Source organism: Talpa europaea (genome assembly GCF_964194135.1).
Source record: "Talpa europaea genome assembly, chromosome: 14".
NCBI classification, from domain to species: domain Eukaryota; kingdom Metazoa; phylum Chordata; class Mammalia; order Eulipotyphla; family Talpidae; genus Talpa; species Talpa europaea.
Window position 1 is genome coordinate 69,389,770 of NC_140082.1, and position 17,558 is coordinate 69,407,327.

At 48.4% G+C, this 17,558-nt stretch overlaps 1 protein-coding gene across 1 annotated transcript in view; it reads left to right on the forward strand.

Annotated features, from left to right (window-relative positions):
- The window catches only part of CAPN8 (calpain 8), a gene marked incomplete at both ends in the record, with an annotated part of 59,190 nt that overhangs the window by 36,287 nt on the left and 5,345 nt on the right, over positions 1-17,558 (forward strand). The window contains 9 exons of the mRNA XM_084254263.1: positions 664-749; positions 2,977-3,051; positions 3,732-3,892; positions 6,429-6,604; positions 10,016-10,027; positions 11,996-12,207; positions 13,464-13,500; positions 16,508-16,576; positions 16,916-16,973. Coding sequence (XP_084110389.1) covers positions 664-749; positions 2,977-3,051; positions 3,732-3,892; positions 6,429-6,604; positions 10,016-10,027; positions 11,996-12,207; positions 13,464-13,500; positions 16,508-16,576; positions 16,916-16,973 — 886 coding nt within the window. The remainder of the gene's footprint in view (positions 1-663; positions 750-2,976; positions 3,052-3,731; positions 3,893-6,428; positions 6,605-10,015; positions 10,028-11,995; positions 12,208-13,463; positions 13,501-16,507; positions 16,577-16,915; positions 16,974-17,558) is intronic.

The window sequence follows — 17,558 nt, forward strand, 5'->3', positions numbered from 1 at the left end:
CAAGTCCCAAGTACAGATTAAGTACACATGTGTAAATACTGGACTAGGCCATGATGGGAGATACAAAGGGAAGTGCAGAGCCCTAACAATTCATGACTGTGTGCTTAGGTGCAGAGGTGAGCACGGAGGCTCATGGAGAGTGTTCAAGAATCTGTGGGGAAGGTGGTATATATGTATGAGTTTGGCGATAGACCTAGTGCCCATCTTCCATCTACCCATTATTCTCAGATAACTTAACCTATCTTAGTTTGAGGTTTTTGAGCTATAAAATAAAGATAATAACAATACCCAGCTCAAGGGATTACCCTGAGGTTTGAATGAGGCAATTGTGCATTTGAAATGCTTATCATTATGCATAGTCAATAATATATGCTCAATAAATGCTAACTGTTGAGCTGTCAACACTAGCATTTGTTTGGAAGGTATTTACTATTTTGAGTTGACTATAAAAATCTAAAACCAAGTTAAAGCAGATATAAATTTGTATTTATGCTAGACTCCCTATTTATTCAATTGAATTGTGAAAAATAGAGCAGTTGGCCAATGCCTAAAAACATGCATTAAAGGAAAACTGTGGAATGCAAATCCTGTGGGGTGCAGACCTGTATGCGGGGTAGTCAGAGTGCAGCAATTCACTTGTAATTTTGTGTGTGCATTTTGCAGGTGGATTTCCATGGCCACCCAGAGAAGCTGATCAGACTTAGGAATCCGTGGGGTGAAGTGGAGTGGACAGGAGCCTGGAGTGATGAGTAGGTTCTTCCCTCTCTCTCACTGAGTCCTCGCCTCTCTCTGCTGAAAGACATCTGCAAAAAAACATAAAACAAAAACAAAACAAAACAAAAAAACCCAGCTGTGAGATAGACAGTAGAGTGAGTTCTGCCATACTTTCTGTCCACACTTGCACAGAACAGTCTTAAATGGTTCCAGGCTTGGAAAAGCAAAACCAAACCCACTTATTGTGGTCTTTGATTCTGGAGCTCTGCTCTGGCATTTGAAAGTTTGGCAGCTCAGCAGAACGTTGCTTAGCACCGAAGGGATTGCTTGTTTTCTGCCCACCACACCATGGTGATTCCAAAGGTGAGATCAATCACTTGCAATCAGATTCTTTCCACTCCACAAACCCTGGACACTTTGACAAAGGCCAAACCCCTCAGTGCCAAGAGGAAATGATACTTAGAAAGTGGAACTCCATCCTAGGAGTCAACTGGCACAGCAGGCAGTGATGAATGGGGAAGGCACTCGCTATCCGTGAGCTCATTACCAGGAGGGTATTGATCTTTCCTGACAAAGTTATTAATGACTAGAGAGCCTCTTCTTGGACAGCAGAGAGAGGAAGTCATCAGAGATGGTGACTGATGTTGAGGCCCCCAAAGATGTTGAGGGCAGCTGCGTCTTGGTTTTGTCTCAAGGTGCGGAGGCTGGAGAAAGCATGGAGGGATCTAGTTAGCAGTGCTGCCATGGAGAGGCAGGATGGGGCTGGGGAAGGAAATGGAATTGGCAGGTGTCATTGACGAAGAGCTGCCTGAAATGGGAATGTCAAAATATCAGCCCCCCTTTCCAGAACATCTCTGAGTGTGCCTCTGCATGCTGTCGACATTCAGTGGTGCCACAGGCACTTTAGAAGGGCACTATACTGCACTTACTCACATACCTGTTCTGTTCCTAACAGCAGTCCTTCCCTTCAGGCTTGTGTCATGAAGAAACACTTATCCCTAGGACCGTGGATTGGCTTCCTGTATTAAAGATTTTTTCATTCTCCTGCCTAAGAGTGAGCAAAATCCCCAAACTTGAATTCTGCCAACTGCTCTCAAGGCTGAATGAAATTGAAACACTGTGTTTTGGCTGTTTTAATCAACAGCTATTCACCAAGCTGCTGAAAGAGTATATTTACGTTTATGTCCTTTGGTGCCACCCAGTCTCTAACAGGCTGGGACAGGCCCAAAGGTCATACGTGGTGACTGGAAAGCCACAGGCTCCAGCATCTGGAGAGCAGTCGGGTATGGATCTACTGATGCCCTCCGAGGTGACATCTCAGCTCAGTCCAATGTTCAGTTAATAAAAAAAAATTATTTTGGCATAATTTTTTAGTTTCAAAAAACCAGCTGGGAGGTTTAAGTCAGATCTAGGATTCTCTAAGTTGTATCCTAACCATTGTTTATAACAAGCACATCCTCAGATTTAGTTTTGATTCAAATGTTCCAGTGAATTAAAGAGGCTCTGGATGCTCTCATGTCTGATCCCTCTGGCCTTCAAGAAGCCAATTGCAGGAGAGACTTTGGGCTTTGGGCTCCCCAACTTTCATGCTGGGAAGGGGGGTTTTTGTGTTTTGCTGAAACCATCCAGAGAAGAGATTTTCTTGAAACTGCTGTTATTTAGATGTTGCACACACATTTGAGGAAAACCTAACTTTGTAAAGGTCAGGTAGGTGGAGATGGCATTTGAACGGAATATGTGGGTGTGGCCAGGAAAAGGCCACCAGCAGGAGACCTCAAAATTAACATACTTAGGGAAATTGCCAGAATACTGAGCCAGTTGTCAGGAAATGGATGTGTCCATGTGACCACAGAGGGTCCCTCTCTCACTGTCTTCACCCCAGACTAATGGGAATGCCAGAAGGAGGACTCATGAATGACCCCGGGGTGCCCGCATTCTCGCACCCCCTTTCTTGGACCTCCTCCCTTCTCCCTGTGGTTGGGGCCTGGGAGTCTCCACTAAATCAAAACTTTTGTGGAGAGTGAGAGGAGAGCAAAGCCACCGTGTAGCACCTGCCTGTGCCCTCAGCCCATGGACCTCCCCAGGCGGCATGCTCCCTGGTGTCTGTCCTGCCTTTTTGCCTGCTGTGGTGTTTGTGTATCCCACATCTGTGCCTTGGGGGCATTTAGGTGCAGCCAATCATTTGCCGTGCTGCAAACCCTTCATTATTGGCCACCTCTACTTCGTTTAATTTTTTTATTTTATTTTATTTCTTTTCCCCAGTGCACCAGAGTGGAGTTACATAGATCCGAGGCAGAAAGAAGAGCTGGTCAAGAGAGCTGAGGATGGAGAGTTTTGGTGAGAGAGTTGTGCACTAGCTGCCCCCGACTCTGGGGGCTCATTCAGATCTGATGAGGGGTAATTCTGGCTCTTGTGGAATTCAACATGGTACCCAACAGGAGGCAGCTTCATTCTTCCCCTTCTTTTTGCCCTGGTATAAATTTGTTTCTGTGCCCCTGTCTAAAGCACTGAAACCATGCTATTTGGACCCTCTGCATGGGACAGCTCTCTGGCCTCGCTGTTTGTATCTTTTCCATGAAATGAGAATTCTACCTCTATCTCTTTAAGTCTAAGATTTAACTTATCATTGAAATAAGGTAACTTGCTCCCTTGGTTGGTTAAGGACACCCTTGCATATATGGCTTAGAGCACATCTCGATGCTGACCATCGGTCTGAATGAAATAGGAGAAAACCTTTTGTAGGCTTGGGATGTCATCAACCTGGTGGTAGGGTTTTGTTGGGATTATTTCTTGAGGTCTCATGCAGTTTATGGTTCATCCCTTTGTAGGTGGGTTAGGGGAGGATGCTCCAGTAAGAATGGAGACACTAACAATACCAGGAACTTTTGGACAGTGGGCCACAGCCAAGACTGGAGCTAGCCATGGCCTGTCCCTTGCCTGTGCCCAGTAGGCAAACCTCAGGTCTCCTTCCCAGCCCACCTCTCTTGACCAAAAGCCCTTGCTCCCTTGGCCCCCAGGATGTCTTTTCTGGATTTCTTGAGGCAGTTCTCTCGGCTAGAGATCTGCAACCTGTCTCCCGACTCTCTGAGCAGCGAGGAGGTGCAGAAGTGGGACTTGGTCCTGTTCAACGGCCGCTGGTCACGAGGCTCCACCGCTGGGGGCTGCCAGAACTACCCAGGTAAGGCACAGGGATGACAGGCCCCACCTCTCCTGGCTTAGCCTCCTGGGCTGGGTGTCTTTACATGTGCATCTTTGGGCAGTGCCTTTGCACTCTGTCCCTGGCTCCTGCGCATCTGGGGAAGTGTTGCGTCTCCACGGACTTGGACGCTAGGAGGGGCAGCAGTGGCTCTGCCGGCCCCCACCTGAAGTCTCATCTCAGGTCACTGCATTCTTCAGCTTCTGTGGGTTCTGACTGATCCTGCTTCACCCACCTGCCCCCCTGCTCACAAGGATATGTTTCATGTACTAACCATGTTCTTGGCAGCTGGTGTCAAGGCCTCTTGGTCTTCTCTTGGGTTTCATCCATCCCCACTCAACCCAGATGACTGATATCCACCCCACTGAACTCGGAGACAGGGTGGCTAATGGTGTGCTGGAGGAACACGGGCCTTCCACCAGAGTGGCGGTTTTGCTTTGCCATTGCGCCTGAGTCGGAGGTGGAGGGGTCTGAGTGTGCGGGTGCCGGATGCCCACGAATTGCTCCCATGGGACTCATCGGATAGTCTGGTGCAACTCTTGGCTCTGCACTAACCCTTCATCTTTTGAAGTTGGGACGCCTTTCCTGGCTCCCTGCAGATCACTAATGTGTATGTATGTAGGCTCCTCCTAGGTGAATCAGCTGAGAAAACACCGGAGGAAGAAACTCCAAAGGAAAAAAAAAGACCCTGCATCTCTAACGAGAAATGAAGGAAGCAAAACCTGTTCTTTCCACTCCCACTCCCCAGGCCTCGAACTACCTCCGGGTTTGATGTTGCCAGGTTGACAGGTTCAGATTTAGACTGGAAGCAGGCAGGCAGGGCTTTCTTCTCAGGGCAGAGCTCTGGCAGGGCTGTGCTCAGTGCCGAGAAAGTGGGGCTTGCACTGAAATCCCACCTACGTGCAGGCCTGGGTTTGACCAGTTCTCTCCTCCTTCACCTCCATTCAACCCAGAGCTCCCATTTCTGGCGACAGAGATAATGCTGAGGGGTCCTGGAAGGGCCCTTCCCTTTTCTATTCAGTTTCTTAATCCTCAAAGTGGAGGGATAATACCTACCTCTGGAAGGGCTTTGTAAACTGTGTAATGCTGTGCAAATGGATGTATTATTTTTATGACCCATTCTCTTTCTCCGGTTCTGTTACGGAGTAAACAGAAAAAGTAGAGATTGCAGTAATGTTGCATTTGGGAGAAATTAAAATATGCTCACCATTAGCAAGCTCTTAGAAAATGAGTAGGAAATTTGCATGGATCATTTTGGGAGCTCAGAACTGTAGGGGGTGCCTAAGGTATCGGTATGCCGAAATCGCTATCCCATCTGTGCTGCCAACTAGCTGTTGGGAAGAGATGGGTCGATCTTCTTCTTTGGTAATGAGACAGGAATAGGTGATTACAGAACTTTCTGCCTCCTCTGGAATCTACAAACATTTGGCTTTCAAGTCCACACACTTGTGCCCCAAATAAAAGAACCTGGAAAAAAAGATTCTGGGAAGGTGGAACTGGATAAGTAATCTTATTGTCAAGAAAATGTAATCATCAGTGGCTGGTGGTCACATGTATGCCTTGTTATTTCAAGTTGGATCTTTAGAGCTTGAAGAAACTGCCCTCCCCCCAGTGCCTTTCTTTCCCCAGGGTATCATCATTATTGAAATTGCAGAGGTCTGGCATAGAGATGCCTGTGGGACCACCTTCCTCTATTCACCTCTGCTGCTTGACTCTTACAGAATTGCTGTGCACCTTAGAGGATTCATTTAACCTCTCCGTGCCTTGGCTTATGTAGTCACTATTTTGAGAGGTCATCTAAAAATTCATCTTTGAAATGAAAGTCTTTTAAGTCTCTATAGGTGGTGTGGCAGGCATGCTTCTTAATTGCCAATTATTCTTCTTCCTGCATTATTAAATGTGTTATTCTTGAAAGAGTGTGTCTCATCAGTGGGAGGCAACACCGAGGCTATCAAGTGAGGCCCCGGGACTGACGGTCTCAGTTTGGATCTGAACCAGGGCCTCTCTGAGCAGAAGGGACTTTCCAGGGGCCAAGAATCATCTTTTTAACCTTCTTGTCTGTGGCAGAGGCCTCCTAGGCAGTCTACCCCCTCTGAACTTTGTCCTCATCTGGCCCAGGGACAGATTTGTTTACTCAGACGTCTGCCTTCCTCCAGGAGGTAGGTCTGTCTTCGCAGGCCAGGAGCTGAGAACAAGATGCTAGGCATTTCCCCAGGAAGACTTGGAGCCCACTTCTCAGTGTAGCCCTGGGGCCAAGGGACCCTGCATATGCTCAGTCAAGCTTGTCTGGGTGATCAAGTGGACATGTGCTGAGTTCCCCCTGCTGTGCGATGTGTCTGCGGGTGTGTGTGGAAGGGAGGCGGATAGAAGGAAAACTTGCTGAGCTGCTTCCCAGACACAGTTGGCCCAGAGTTATGCTTTCATTGGGATGACCAAGGCTCTTCCCTTTCATTTTATTCTTCCCCATTTCCTCACCCCCTATGACGGGGGGAACCACCATCTCCTGGGTGACTACCAGCCACTTACTGGACCAATCCCCAGTTCAAAATCTGCTTGGATGAGGTGGATGACGACCAGGAGGAGAATGGCAGGGAGCCCTGCTGCACCGTGCTGCTGGGTTTGATGCAGAAGAATCGCAGGCGACAGAGGAGGGTCGGCCAAGGCATGCTGAGCATCGGCTATGCTGTCTACAAGGTACCCGAGCACCATGGTGTCCCTTACTGCATACCTGCTTTGGATGGAATATTTTGGCCAGTGATGGGGACACATATTTCCTATTGTTTGAGTATTCCTAATCAAGCATTCTGTTTGCTCCCTGAAATGTTTCTCCCTTCCCGAGGCTGGAATTCCACAATGAAAGATTCGTTCCTCTGGCTTAGTCCCTGCTGTTAACATTGAGACCTGTAGCTCATGACACTTTGCCTGCCACTGAGGGCTCAGTGTAAACACTCTTATCCCCCCCTCAGTGCTTATTATACTTGGATAGGGACAAGAACATGGGGGGGCATAGGCAATTGAGGTGACCCAAGGGATGTAAGGGACATTACAGAGTGGGGGAAGAAAGACTGGATATGGAATCCATATACCAATCCCCTCTCCCTCTCTGGGTAACCTTGAGATACTTGTTGGAACATACAGAGTATGGGCTGCGGTATGGGGCTGCACCTATTTTGTTCTAGGTTCTCTGGACTGGGGTCCCCAAGTGACACTGGTCTCAGGCTGCAGTGCCTGGCTCAACACACCCGTTTTGACAGGCCTAGCTAGGAACAAATTGGAATCCACATTTTTATATGGGAAAAGATGCCTTATAACAAATTCTGGAGGGATTTGTGGTGGATGCTTTTATACAGTTTCGTTAAAAATGAATTTCCTGGGAAAAATACAATTCTAATCAGGAAGACTAAGAGCTGTCTGGAGGCCCAATACTCAGTATAAATTACTGTGTGACAAGGAAGTACTGTAATAAGAAACCAGTAAGATCTCTACCTCCGCCCTTTCTTCTGCCTATTCTGAACTTAGGACTTTAGAGTTTAGGGTGTGTATATAGGTACACATTTTTTTGTTGGACAAATGGGAGTTGGAAAATATCTGCTGCTTAATGGCAGGACAAAAGAATTTCAAATAAATCAGCCTTACTTTACTCCAGCTGGACCCTTCCATCTCCACCTAGAATGTAAATAGCAACAGACCAGTTCTTTGCTTATTAGGGTAAGAACCTGAGGAGGTACCTGTTGCGTGTACATCAACTCAACACACTGTAGTGCGCAGCTGCTACATGCCATGCCAAGGGCTATGTTGAAAATGGAGACACAGAGTCCTGGCACATGGTTACTGTCTTCAGGGTACTCACGGGCAAAAGGGGAAACCAGGCACACCCTCAATTAATGACAGGGCAGGTCTGCTGTGGTGGGCTGAGGTCTCCTTGGAAAGGAACAGCAGCATGGAGGAAACTTCATCAGGACTTCAGGAGATGAGCTGGATTTCAAAGGTAGAAAAGAGAGAACGTTGCAGCCAGCAGAGGCATCGTCATATGCCTGTTAACAGCTGGCAGTAGGCGGGCATGGCTGAGGGGTGGGCTCCATGGGGAGTAGGCCCCCAGTTCTGATGTCCTAACCCTGGCTTTTATAACCAGACCAGCAGAGCGTTTTTTTCAAAGGGACATGAGCTAACACTAGCTTGGCATTTGCTCTCATAAATAATATAAAAAGCTTGTCAATTTTTTAGACATCAAATTACAGTTGCTTGTAAAATAACCCTATGTATGTGATTCACAGATCTCCTTCTTATAGCCAGAGGCATATCATTTAGAACATGACATCTGTGAACACAAGCAGTTTTAAAGTTAGGTTATGGAGGTGGGAGCAGTGTAGGGATTGTTGGGAGTTCCTGGGGTTGTTGAAAAGGGGAGTACAGATTGTTGGGGGGGGGTACAGAGATTGTAGGGGAGGTTGCAGGGAGTAACTAGGGTTATAGGGAGAGTGTAGGGAGTTCCTCGGGTGGTATGGAAGGGTATGGGTATCATAGGAAGAGGGTGTATATATTGTTTACAGGGTGTACTTGGGATTGTGGGGGGGGGGGGGGGCTTAAAGGTTGAAGGGGCATCCCTGGGGTTGAAGGACGGGATTCTTGGGTAGTAATGAGGGATATGGGGTTGTGGAGGGGTACCATTCTCTGACCCCTGTATCTGCCTTCTCTGACTTTAACTGCAAACTGAAGTCTCCATTGAGATTGAAAATCCAACGCTGATTGAAAAGCAGTCGGGATCCCCTGGAGGCTGGAGAACCCCTCTTGTCTGGTCCCCTCTCTCTCTCCTGTTATCTTCCTACACATTCTACAACAGGCTCACTCCAGGCAGGCCTGCCATTTGCATTCAGTATCCTGCCTTTCAAAGGTGGCTGTCCCTTTCCATCCATCAGTGGGCGAGGGCTAAGGCCTGCTCCCCTGGCTTGCTGCTCCGGATTTGTGCCACCCAGTGGCCCCACCTGGCTGGCTCAGCTCCTGCCTGCTGACTCTTGGCAGGGTGGACTCAGAGCACATTGCTGTGGGCGGTGGGCATGTTACACAGAGGTTGGTTAGACCTGGGTGGGTGAAGGCTTTCACCCACCCATGCAGACCTCTGCTCTCCCGGATAGCCACAGCCTCTGCATGGGTGATTTAGGGTTTAAACTCAAAATTAGAGGAACAGCAGTGACCTTGGGCTTTTCTACCTCTTGCTGCCAATTATCAGGGGGCGCCTGAGAGGAGTGGACTGCAAATTTTCCCTAATTTTTTCCACAAAGACCTAAGCCACAAACAGTGTCCTTCCGGCTCTTCCAGTCAAAAGAGACTGTGTGGCAGGGGAAGGACAAAGGGGGCTTGAACCCTCGGCTCTGCCCCGGCAGGGAGGGTTCTCTCGCTAGGTCTGAGAGCTGGTTTCTTGTGAGAGTCAGAATTTCTAGTTGCAAATAATAGAACCGAGACCAGTGAAAAAGGAATTTAGCTGCTCATGTCACCAAACGAAGGGAAGGTCAGGGACGCCTGGGACATGGGACAGGCATGTTATCAGGGCCTTTCTCTCTGCAGCTCCCTGGTGTCAGTGCCATCCTCCCAGTCCAGCTTTCTTTAGTCTTCCTAATATCACAGCTGAAAAGAAGAGGCCCCCTCTTTTAGTTCCATTCAAAAATTCTGCTGAAGTCTGTGATGGACTCAGCTTGGCTCATGTGTCTATTCTTGGACCAATCGCTGAGGTCAGGCCTATAGTTCTGTGAGGTATTAGCTCTCCTGTAAACCCTAAGGTTACCCCCCTGAAGAACTAAGGATCTTGGTATAGATTATACAACCAGGAAAAAAAAGTAAAAGAAAATGGAGCCTTTTTTTTTTTTTTTTTCCTTTCAGATTTCTAGAGCTTAGTAGGCTACAGATGGCTTTGAAATTCATCCGTGACTTACCAGTTTGGGGTGCTGATTAGTCTCTCACGTTAGCATGAGCTTCCTCCCCAAGGAATTGCACTTAGGAATGGTTTGGGATTGCACAGCCAGTCAGCAAGGTGTGGAGGGGGAGGCAGAGGCTCAGAGGGAGAAAAACCTCAGCATTCCTGGGTGACCTGCTCTTTTCTCCTGCCTATAGGTTCCCAAAGAGGTATGTGAGTGCCCACAGAGATGTTCTCCCTTTGGTAAGAAAGAGCATGGCACTGCACTGGGGGGTGCACCATACCACATGCTTCCTCGGTCACACACGGTCTCGCGTTCAGACTCCCACAGCATCTGGTGAGCTGGTAATCCCAAGACTTGGTAAGGATGATCCTGAGTCCCACCTGCTGGGACCCTGTGGAAGAGGACATGGTAACCTTTGCCTCTGGTGCCGGGTGGTCCGATCTGAGTGGAATGCCTATAGCACACTCTTGGTCCCTAGCTACCTAGCCAGCGGAATCAGTTCCCTGATCTCTGAGAAGAGGAAGCATCGACTTTATCTTTTTGGCTCCTGGCTTTTCCTGCACCTCTGCAGTGATTTACAACATGCCCTCTCTTTCATACTGACACCTGGGGTTCCTCCCAGCTGTCCTGTCTGCCTCAGTCAGTGAAAGAGAGGAGCCCCGGGCAGCTCTCCTGGGGAGGGGCTGCCACCGGTTGGAGTGAGAGCACATCCTGGAAGGCAGCCTGCACACATGCCCAATTCCTCCTGGCCCCTGGTTGCATGCTGGAGATACCTGGGGAGCTTTACCAAACACATACTTTTAGAGTCTGAAGGACAGAGGGCCCGATGCCCAAGCTGTACCCCAGACCAATTATATCAGAATTTCTGGGTGATTCCAATGGGCAGTTGAGTTAAGAACCTCTTTTCTCTCTGGGGCTCCCCAGCTGGAATCAGTTGCACTCAACATATAAAACTTATGTCCCTGCTGCAGCCTTACCCTGACTCTTGGGTTCTCATGCGTGGCCAGCTATGGGGCATGTGCCAGTGAGCTGCAAATTTATAGGCTGTAGCCATGGCCTCACTGGCCTGGCCCCCGTATTCTCCCACCCCCAGTCTAAACATCCCATGGGCTGTGGCCGCCCTGGTGTCCAGGTGAGCAAGAACCAACTGGGTATCTTCATGCAGACATGACCAGGGCAGAGAGCACTGAGAGGGGGTGGTCCCTGTGAGAACCTGGTCAGAGCATTGGGGCAGGTGGCACTGCTTTCATCCCTTACTCAGTAGACCTGTGATTCAAAGAGGTTCTGGTGACCATTACTGGACACTGTCCACTCTGGGGTGGGTATCGTAGCTCTGGGTTGCACACCAGTCACAGCCTGGCAGCTTCTGCACACCTGGCCTGTGTCATAGGCACCTTGATGAAGATGGATTGTAAGATACGGTGCTGCGTAGAGCTTTAATTACAGCAATGATAACGCCAGCACCTGTGTTTTCAAAGCACTCTGCAGTCACTAATTAATCTGTGTCACACCCAACAGCCTCTCTCTCCCTCCAACAAACAGATGGGTCACAGGGGTGCTGTCCCCTCTCTGAGGTGAGCCGAGGCCCTGAGGGAGGCCGGGGATCCCACACCAGACTTGGCTATGACCACTTGCTCTGTCAGCCTCCTTAGCAGCGGCCGCCTTGCCTCCCAGCCTGACTGACCTCATTGCTTTATAAAGCGATTTTCCCAGAGAGGCAAAGGTGAGCAGGTTTTCTGGCTGCTTTTGCTGAGGATCAGGATTGAAGCTCGCTTCTCTAGCCACAAGCCTGTTCCAGGGAGCTTAATGCCACTCTCCGGGTACCATCCCAGAGTTAGTCTGTTGCACTCAGTGGTAGGTGATTGATGGAGATGGATATCCAGAGAGAAGCTGAGGACACACAAGAGACTCTAGTGTTTAGCCCTTCATTTACCTGGAAGAGAGCAGAGAGTCTGGTCAAGGTCAGTGAGTCAAACAGGTCCTGGCACCCAGGAGGTGCTCAAAATACACTTGTTGATAACACATTTGAGTCATGACAGAACCCAGGACTCTGACCCTTAGGCTAGCGTTAAAAATCCACAATCCCCAAATCAATGTGTGAAAAACTGAACTATATATAGCCTCATCTCTCAGGATTTCAGAAGAAATTGATTCTGACTCTTACTTTGTGTAGTTGGAGAGTCACACAGATGTGCACCTGGGCCGGGACTTCTTCCTGGGCCACCAGCCCTCGGCCCGCTCCAGCACCTACATCAACCTGCGGGAGGTCTCGGGCCGGCTGCGGCTCCCCCCGGGGGAGTACCTGGTGGTGCCATCTACCTTCAAGCCCTTCGAGGACGGCGACTTCTGCCTGAGGGTGTTCTCGGAGAAGAAGGCCAAGGCTCTGTGCGTGCCCTTGGCCTCCGTGGTGGGGGGATCAGGGGTCTGAGTGCCCAGGACAGCCACGGGGCTGGCTGGACCAAGTTCAGGGACCCTGTCACTGTGGGTGATAGCCCCCAGCTGATGCATCCCGGCAGAAATTGGTAAAACACCAATTGGTAAAACACCCAAGGGTCCTGCACTTGGGGTTCCTCTCCTGCCCCCTCCACTTTGGTCTATAGGACACTGGGGGAGTTTTCTTTAATAAAAGCAGCTCAAGCGTGCAAAGAAAGGGCCCTGATAACAGCCTGGTTAAAGGATTTTCCTTCCAGCAGGGATGGGCCTTGAGGGGTAGAGAGTGGGATCTAGATGAGACCTCCTCTTGCTCTTATATACACACCACACACACACATCATACACACATGCAAACCACCAACACAGCAGACATACTACATACACACTTCACACAGCACACACCATGCACACACCACATACATACACCACACAAATACACCACCACACATATAAAATACATCACGGATGTATTTTTATATGCATCACAGGCAGCATATAAGCCACATACCACATAAATGTCACACAGCATACACATACCACATACACACAAACACTGCATCAGACGACTTATGCACCATACACACACACCATATACAGACCACTTACATTCTTCACAAACATACCACACACATGCCACATACACTATACATATAGACCACATCCATACACATGCCCCACATAAATACTACATGCAAAGCACACACAAGCACCTTATATAGATACATGCATCACAGATGCACACTATATGCACACACCACACCCCAATGCACATACTATACCACATGGCATGTACATGCATGCAGCACACATGGGCTTTGAGCTTGCTGGCTTATTCACCAGAGGCCATTGCAGCAGGGATTTCCATAGCTGGGTTCCAATGAAGGAGAATAGTAGTAATTGGGGCTAAGTGGGGAGAAAATTTCCCAGAAGAGTGGTCCATCAGTGAACATTCTAGATTCCATGAAAGGTCAAGTGAACTGAGCAGCTCTTGTCTTTGGTGAAAAAGTCAGGGGGGGCATCGGGGGTGGGGGCCATGAAGGGGAGAGATTCTGGTTAAGATTCAGCTTATGCAGTTTGGTGCTAGTAGGAACTAAAGGTCTTCAATGAAAGTCAATCCCTCTTAGAAGGCTTAAAAACTTCCTAAAATCTAGTCATTAGCTTTACTTTTTACTTACATTGATTTCTTCCTTTCTTTCTTTGTGTTTCAGGGAGATTGGGGATGTGGTAGTTGGAAACCCATATGAGGTATGTAAACTTTTAGGATGGCAAATTCTGACACTGTTGCATGGCAGTCATTTGGGGTTTGTTACTGATTTGAGGGCTCTTTATATATTGAAGATGGTAACTTTTTGTTTATCAGGATCACATCTTCTAAGTCATAGTTTTTATCAAATAAAGATGAGATAGAAGCAGCGTTAGGAGTTCAGGCTTTGTGACATAGCTCTTCTCCCTGCGGGGTAGGGGAATCTGAGTATCTCCCACATTCAGTCAGCTAGAATACCCTCTGTGTGCTTAAGCAGTTTGGTGCAGGATAGAGAAGGCAGCAGGAGAAAGATCCAGTCCCGTTCTTAGCTAGACACCAGTCTTGTTGGGGTCAAATGGTGGAAGCATATGAAAAGAAGAAAAAAGGAGACTCATGCCAAGAATGGGTCTAAATCTGCATCTGTGAGAAGTCCAGGGGTCCTAGAGTGACTGTCCATCCTGAGAAGGCTCCATGGAGGAGGTGAGATCAAAACTGACTTTGGAGGAATAAATGTACAGGGTTTTAAGAGTGACTTAATCTGCCTCACTCCTCTACTCCTCCCTCATGAATTCAGTTTACTATGCATTTCCTCAAATGATGGGTGTGGAGGCAGCACATCCCGTGCTGCTGCTCTGTGTGGGCTTGTGTCCAGGGGCCACACTGTGTCCATGGCCAGGAGTGGATAGTGCTATCTTGGGGGGTACAGCCTTGCCTTCATCACGCCATTCTCTGCAGGTGTCTCTGCAGATACCACACTGAGCATCCTGCAGCTGCTGAGTTTGAGTCATTGGCTGAATGGTGGTTTGGGGGGATATTTTCTATTATTTGCCATATATTAAATGGGTGAGATCATATTTTTGCAAATGCATGAGAAGGTCCCAAATACAGATTCATCTTGCCTGGGGGGGTGGTTATGCTATAGAAGTGCTTGCCCCTTTATCAGTTTCATCCCGTAGCCCCTGAACTAAGCTTATAGTCAAGCCCGTAATCGATACACCGTCTGCCTCTGCTTGGCCAGGCTACCTGGCACTGGAGACCCTTTCTGTGCTTGTGGTTCTCTGTGATGGAAGCTGCTCAGAACTCTCCCTCCTGCCCCCTTCTCCTCTTTGTAGATGGGTGCCCGCTCAGCCTGCTCACTGTCACCCCATGTCCAAAGACACTGCCAGTGGCAAAATACCTACTATTTACCATGATGTGTCCATATTCATATACTGGTTTGGGTACTATTTTTGGCATGCAATTTTACACTTTTTTTCCAGATTAGAATATCACTCCATGTCCAGAATTTATGGGCTCCCCATTAGATTTCAGAGTATAATTCATTGTATTAAATGAGCATCATATATGTAAATAGTGGGGTAGTCATTAACATCCCCACATTATAGACGGAAAGGATGAATTGAGGGTCAGTAGGATTATGAGGGTATCCTCTCTGGCTGTCATGCTAGGGGGAGGTGGAACGTGGATTGCGATGTGACTGATCTCATAGTGTAGTCTTTTTTTTTTTTAATATTTATTTATTTATTTATACAAGCACTGGGTACAGTCAGAAGCACGGGAGGGTGAGAGAGTTCACCAGAGCCAGAGCAGGGAACAAAACAGACAGACCGACGAGATACACTGCTGAGGGGAGCAGCGGGTGGCAGGAGAGGTCTACGTGCCATGTGGGACCCTCTCAGGTGGCTGGGGATCGAATCAGTGCTGCAGAGGCTGCGGGCAGCTTCGCAGCCCAGTGCTCAACTGCTGCGCCACCAGGGGAGACCCTCACAGTGTAGTCTTGAGTAACAAAATAATCCATATAGGGTCTCCCAGGTGGCAGAGCAGGTTGTGCTGCGCTGTGAAGCTGTCCGCAGCCTCTGCAGCACAGGTTCCATCCCGGCAGGCCAGGGAGATAGCCACATGGCGCGGCAGACCTCTCCTGCCTTGGCTACTGCTCCCCTCAACAGTGTCTTCGGTCCGGCTGCCTTTTCTGCTCCCTGTTCTGTCTCTGGAGAATTCTCTCACCCTCCCATGCCTCTGACCTATACCCCAGTTCTAATAAAAAAGATCTTTAAAAACCCCCAAAATAATCCATATAAAGTACCCGATAGGCAGTAAGTACCGACAAAGGTAAATATTATCACTACAGTTGTTATACTCTTACTGATCCAGTAACATAAGGCCCTATCAGGCCTTTTATACTTTTCTGCATGATGGTTTTGGGAGGCCTTAATCTGTCTTTCTGGAAACTCTTCAAGTTTTTCCTGTTCTGTCTGGTGGTGACAGTAGGGGAGGCCATTCTGTTTGGGATGGAGCCCATTGTCCTATCAGAGAGTCTCTGGACAGTCATTCACTTAGTGATTTGTCATTTTCAAAAGGACTTTGACACACACTAGCTCTCATTTGATTCTCAAAATGACCCCATGCCACAAGCCTAGGTAATTGAATGTTTGAGTTAGGAAATGACTGTCCAGGACGCTGCGATGGAATCTGTTAAGTAACCAAGCTAGCATCTGAACCTCAGTCTCTGGCTCCCTGTTCTGCTATTTCTACTCTGTTGTATTTTAGATACTTTCTAATTGTGTGTTGCTATTTGAGAATCTGATGAAAGCTATGAAAATATATGTCAATGTGTCCCCAAATTTTCATGCAGTTTCTGAAGTTCACAATCTCCAGGAAGAGAAACCCTTAGGAGCCCACAGACCCAGAATGACATCCTCTGTTTCTGCTATTCTCTGAGAGCAATTCAGTGTTGAAACTAGAAATTCAGTGTAAATGGTGGGGATCACTTCCCCACATCTCTCCAGAGGACCTTGATCTCTGTCCTACATCCTGGCTGGACTATGGGATCCCCCTGGGGCCACCACCCTGCATCTCTTATTTACCGCAGTGTCCCCTACCTAGCCAAGGCCTGGCATGTAATTGGTGTGCATAGATATAGTGAATGATGAATGAATGAATGAAAACTCTTTGCCTTTAATTCTCCTCCATGATTCCCATCTGAACTTGGTAGTTATCCTTCCTTTTTAGCCACACCCCAGTGAGCTGGATCAAGAAGACAGCCAGTTCAGGAGCCTGTTTGAGAAGCTTGCAGGGAAGGTGAGTGAAGGGCAGGGAGTCTGGAGAAGCTCAGGCCACTTTAGCCTCTATTTCTTCTCTACTCTCCACACTTTGTTCTTAAAGCAAGCTCCCTGGCTCATGCCCCAGTGTTGCAGCCCTCTGCTTTGGGGTGTTCCGTGTATGTGCTCACCTCTTTAATGCACACGCCTCTCCAAACTGTGGGGAACTCTAGAGAAATTGGAAACTTGAGTTTTTAAAGATGTCACAACCTTTTAATATCACAAAGTCTGTAGGTCTGGGGTCAGACTCCACATTAATTTAACGTCTTGAAACACCCGTCAGGACCTGACGTGACTGCATTTGGGCTGCTCTTTCTAGGATTCTGAGATCAGTGCCAGTGAACTCAAGATGGCCCTGAATGGAGTGTTTTCCAAACGTGAGTGTCTCCTGGGGGGTCTTTCAGAAAGAGAGAGTAGAGGTGAGGGTGGAGTGGGGGCAGGTATTGGGCCAGGAGCACAGCAGGTAGGATGGAGGGACCTTTGGCCTCTCGCCTGAGGGGTCCTGATTTCCTCTGGGCTGAGAGAGTATCTGACAGGTAGGAGAGGCTGGAGAAGAGAGGGTGCTGGGGGTACAGGTGGGCCCTGGAGGATGGAGTCCAGTGTCCTATGACTTGACCAAAAATATCCTACAAAATGAATCCCTTTGATAGCTTGGAAAACTGCAGATTGAAGCTCTTTGGAAAAGGCACATGGAAGGGATTTATCTGATGTCCTGGACCACCTTAGAGCCCCATCTGCAGATGTTAGCAAGACCTGGGGGCTCTCAGAGGTCAAAGTGACACATCTGCCCAGCTGGGCCTCAGTCCCACCTGAACTGGCATGAAGCTGGCTCCTCATTTGGTCTGGGATGGGCCAGGTGATGTCTTCTATTTAATAGCTAGTTCAGAGATGGGAAGTTATTTTTGCTGTTCCCCCTGGTTGAAGGAGGAAACCAAAGTTCAGAAATATTAGCAGTGAACAAT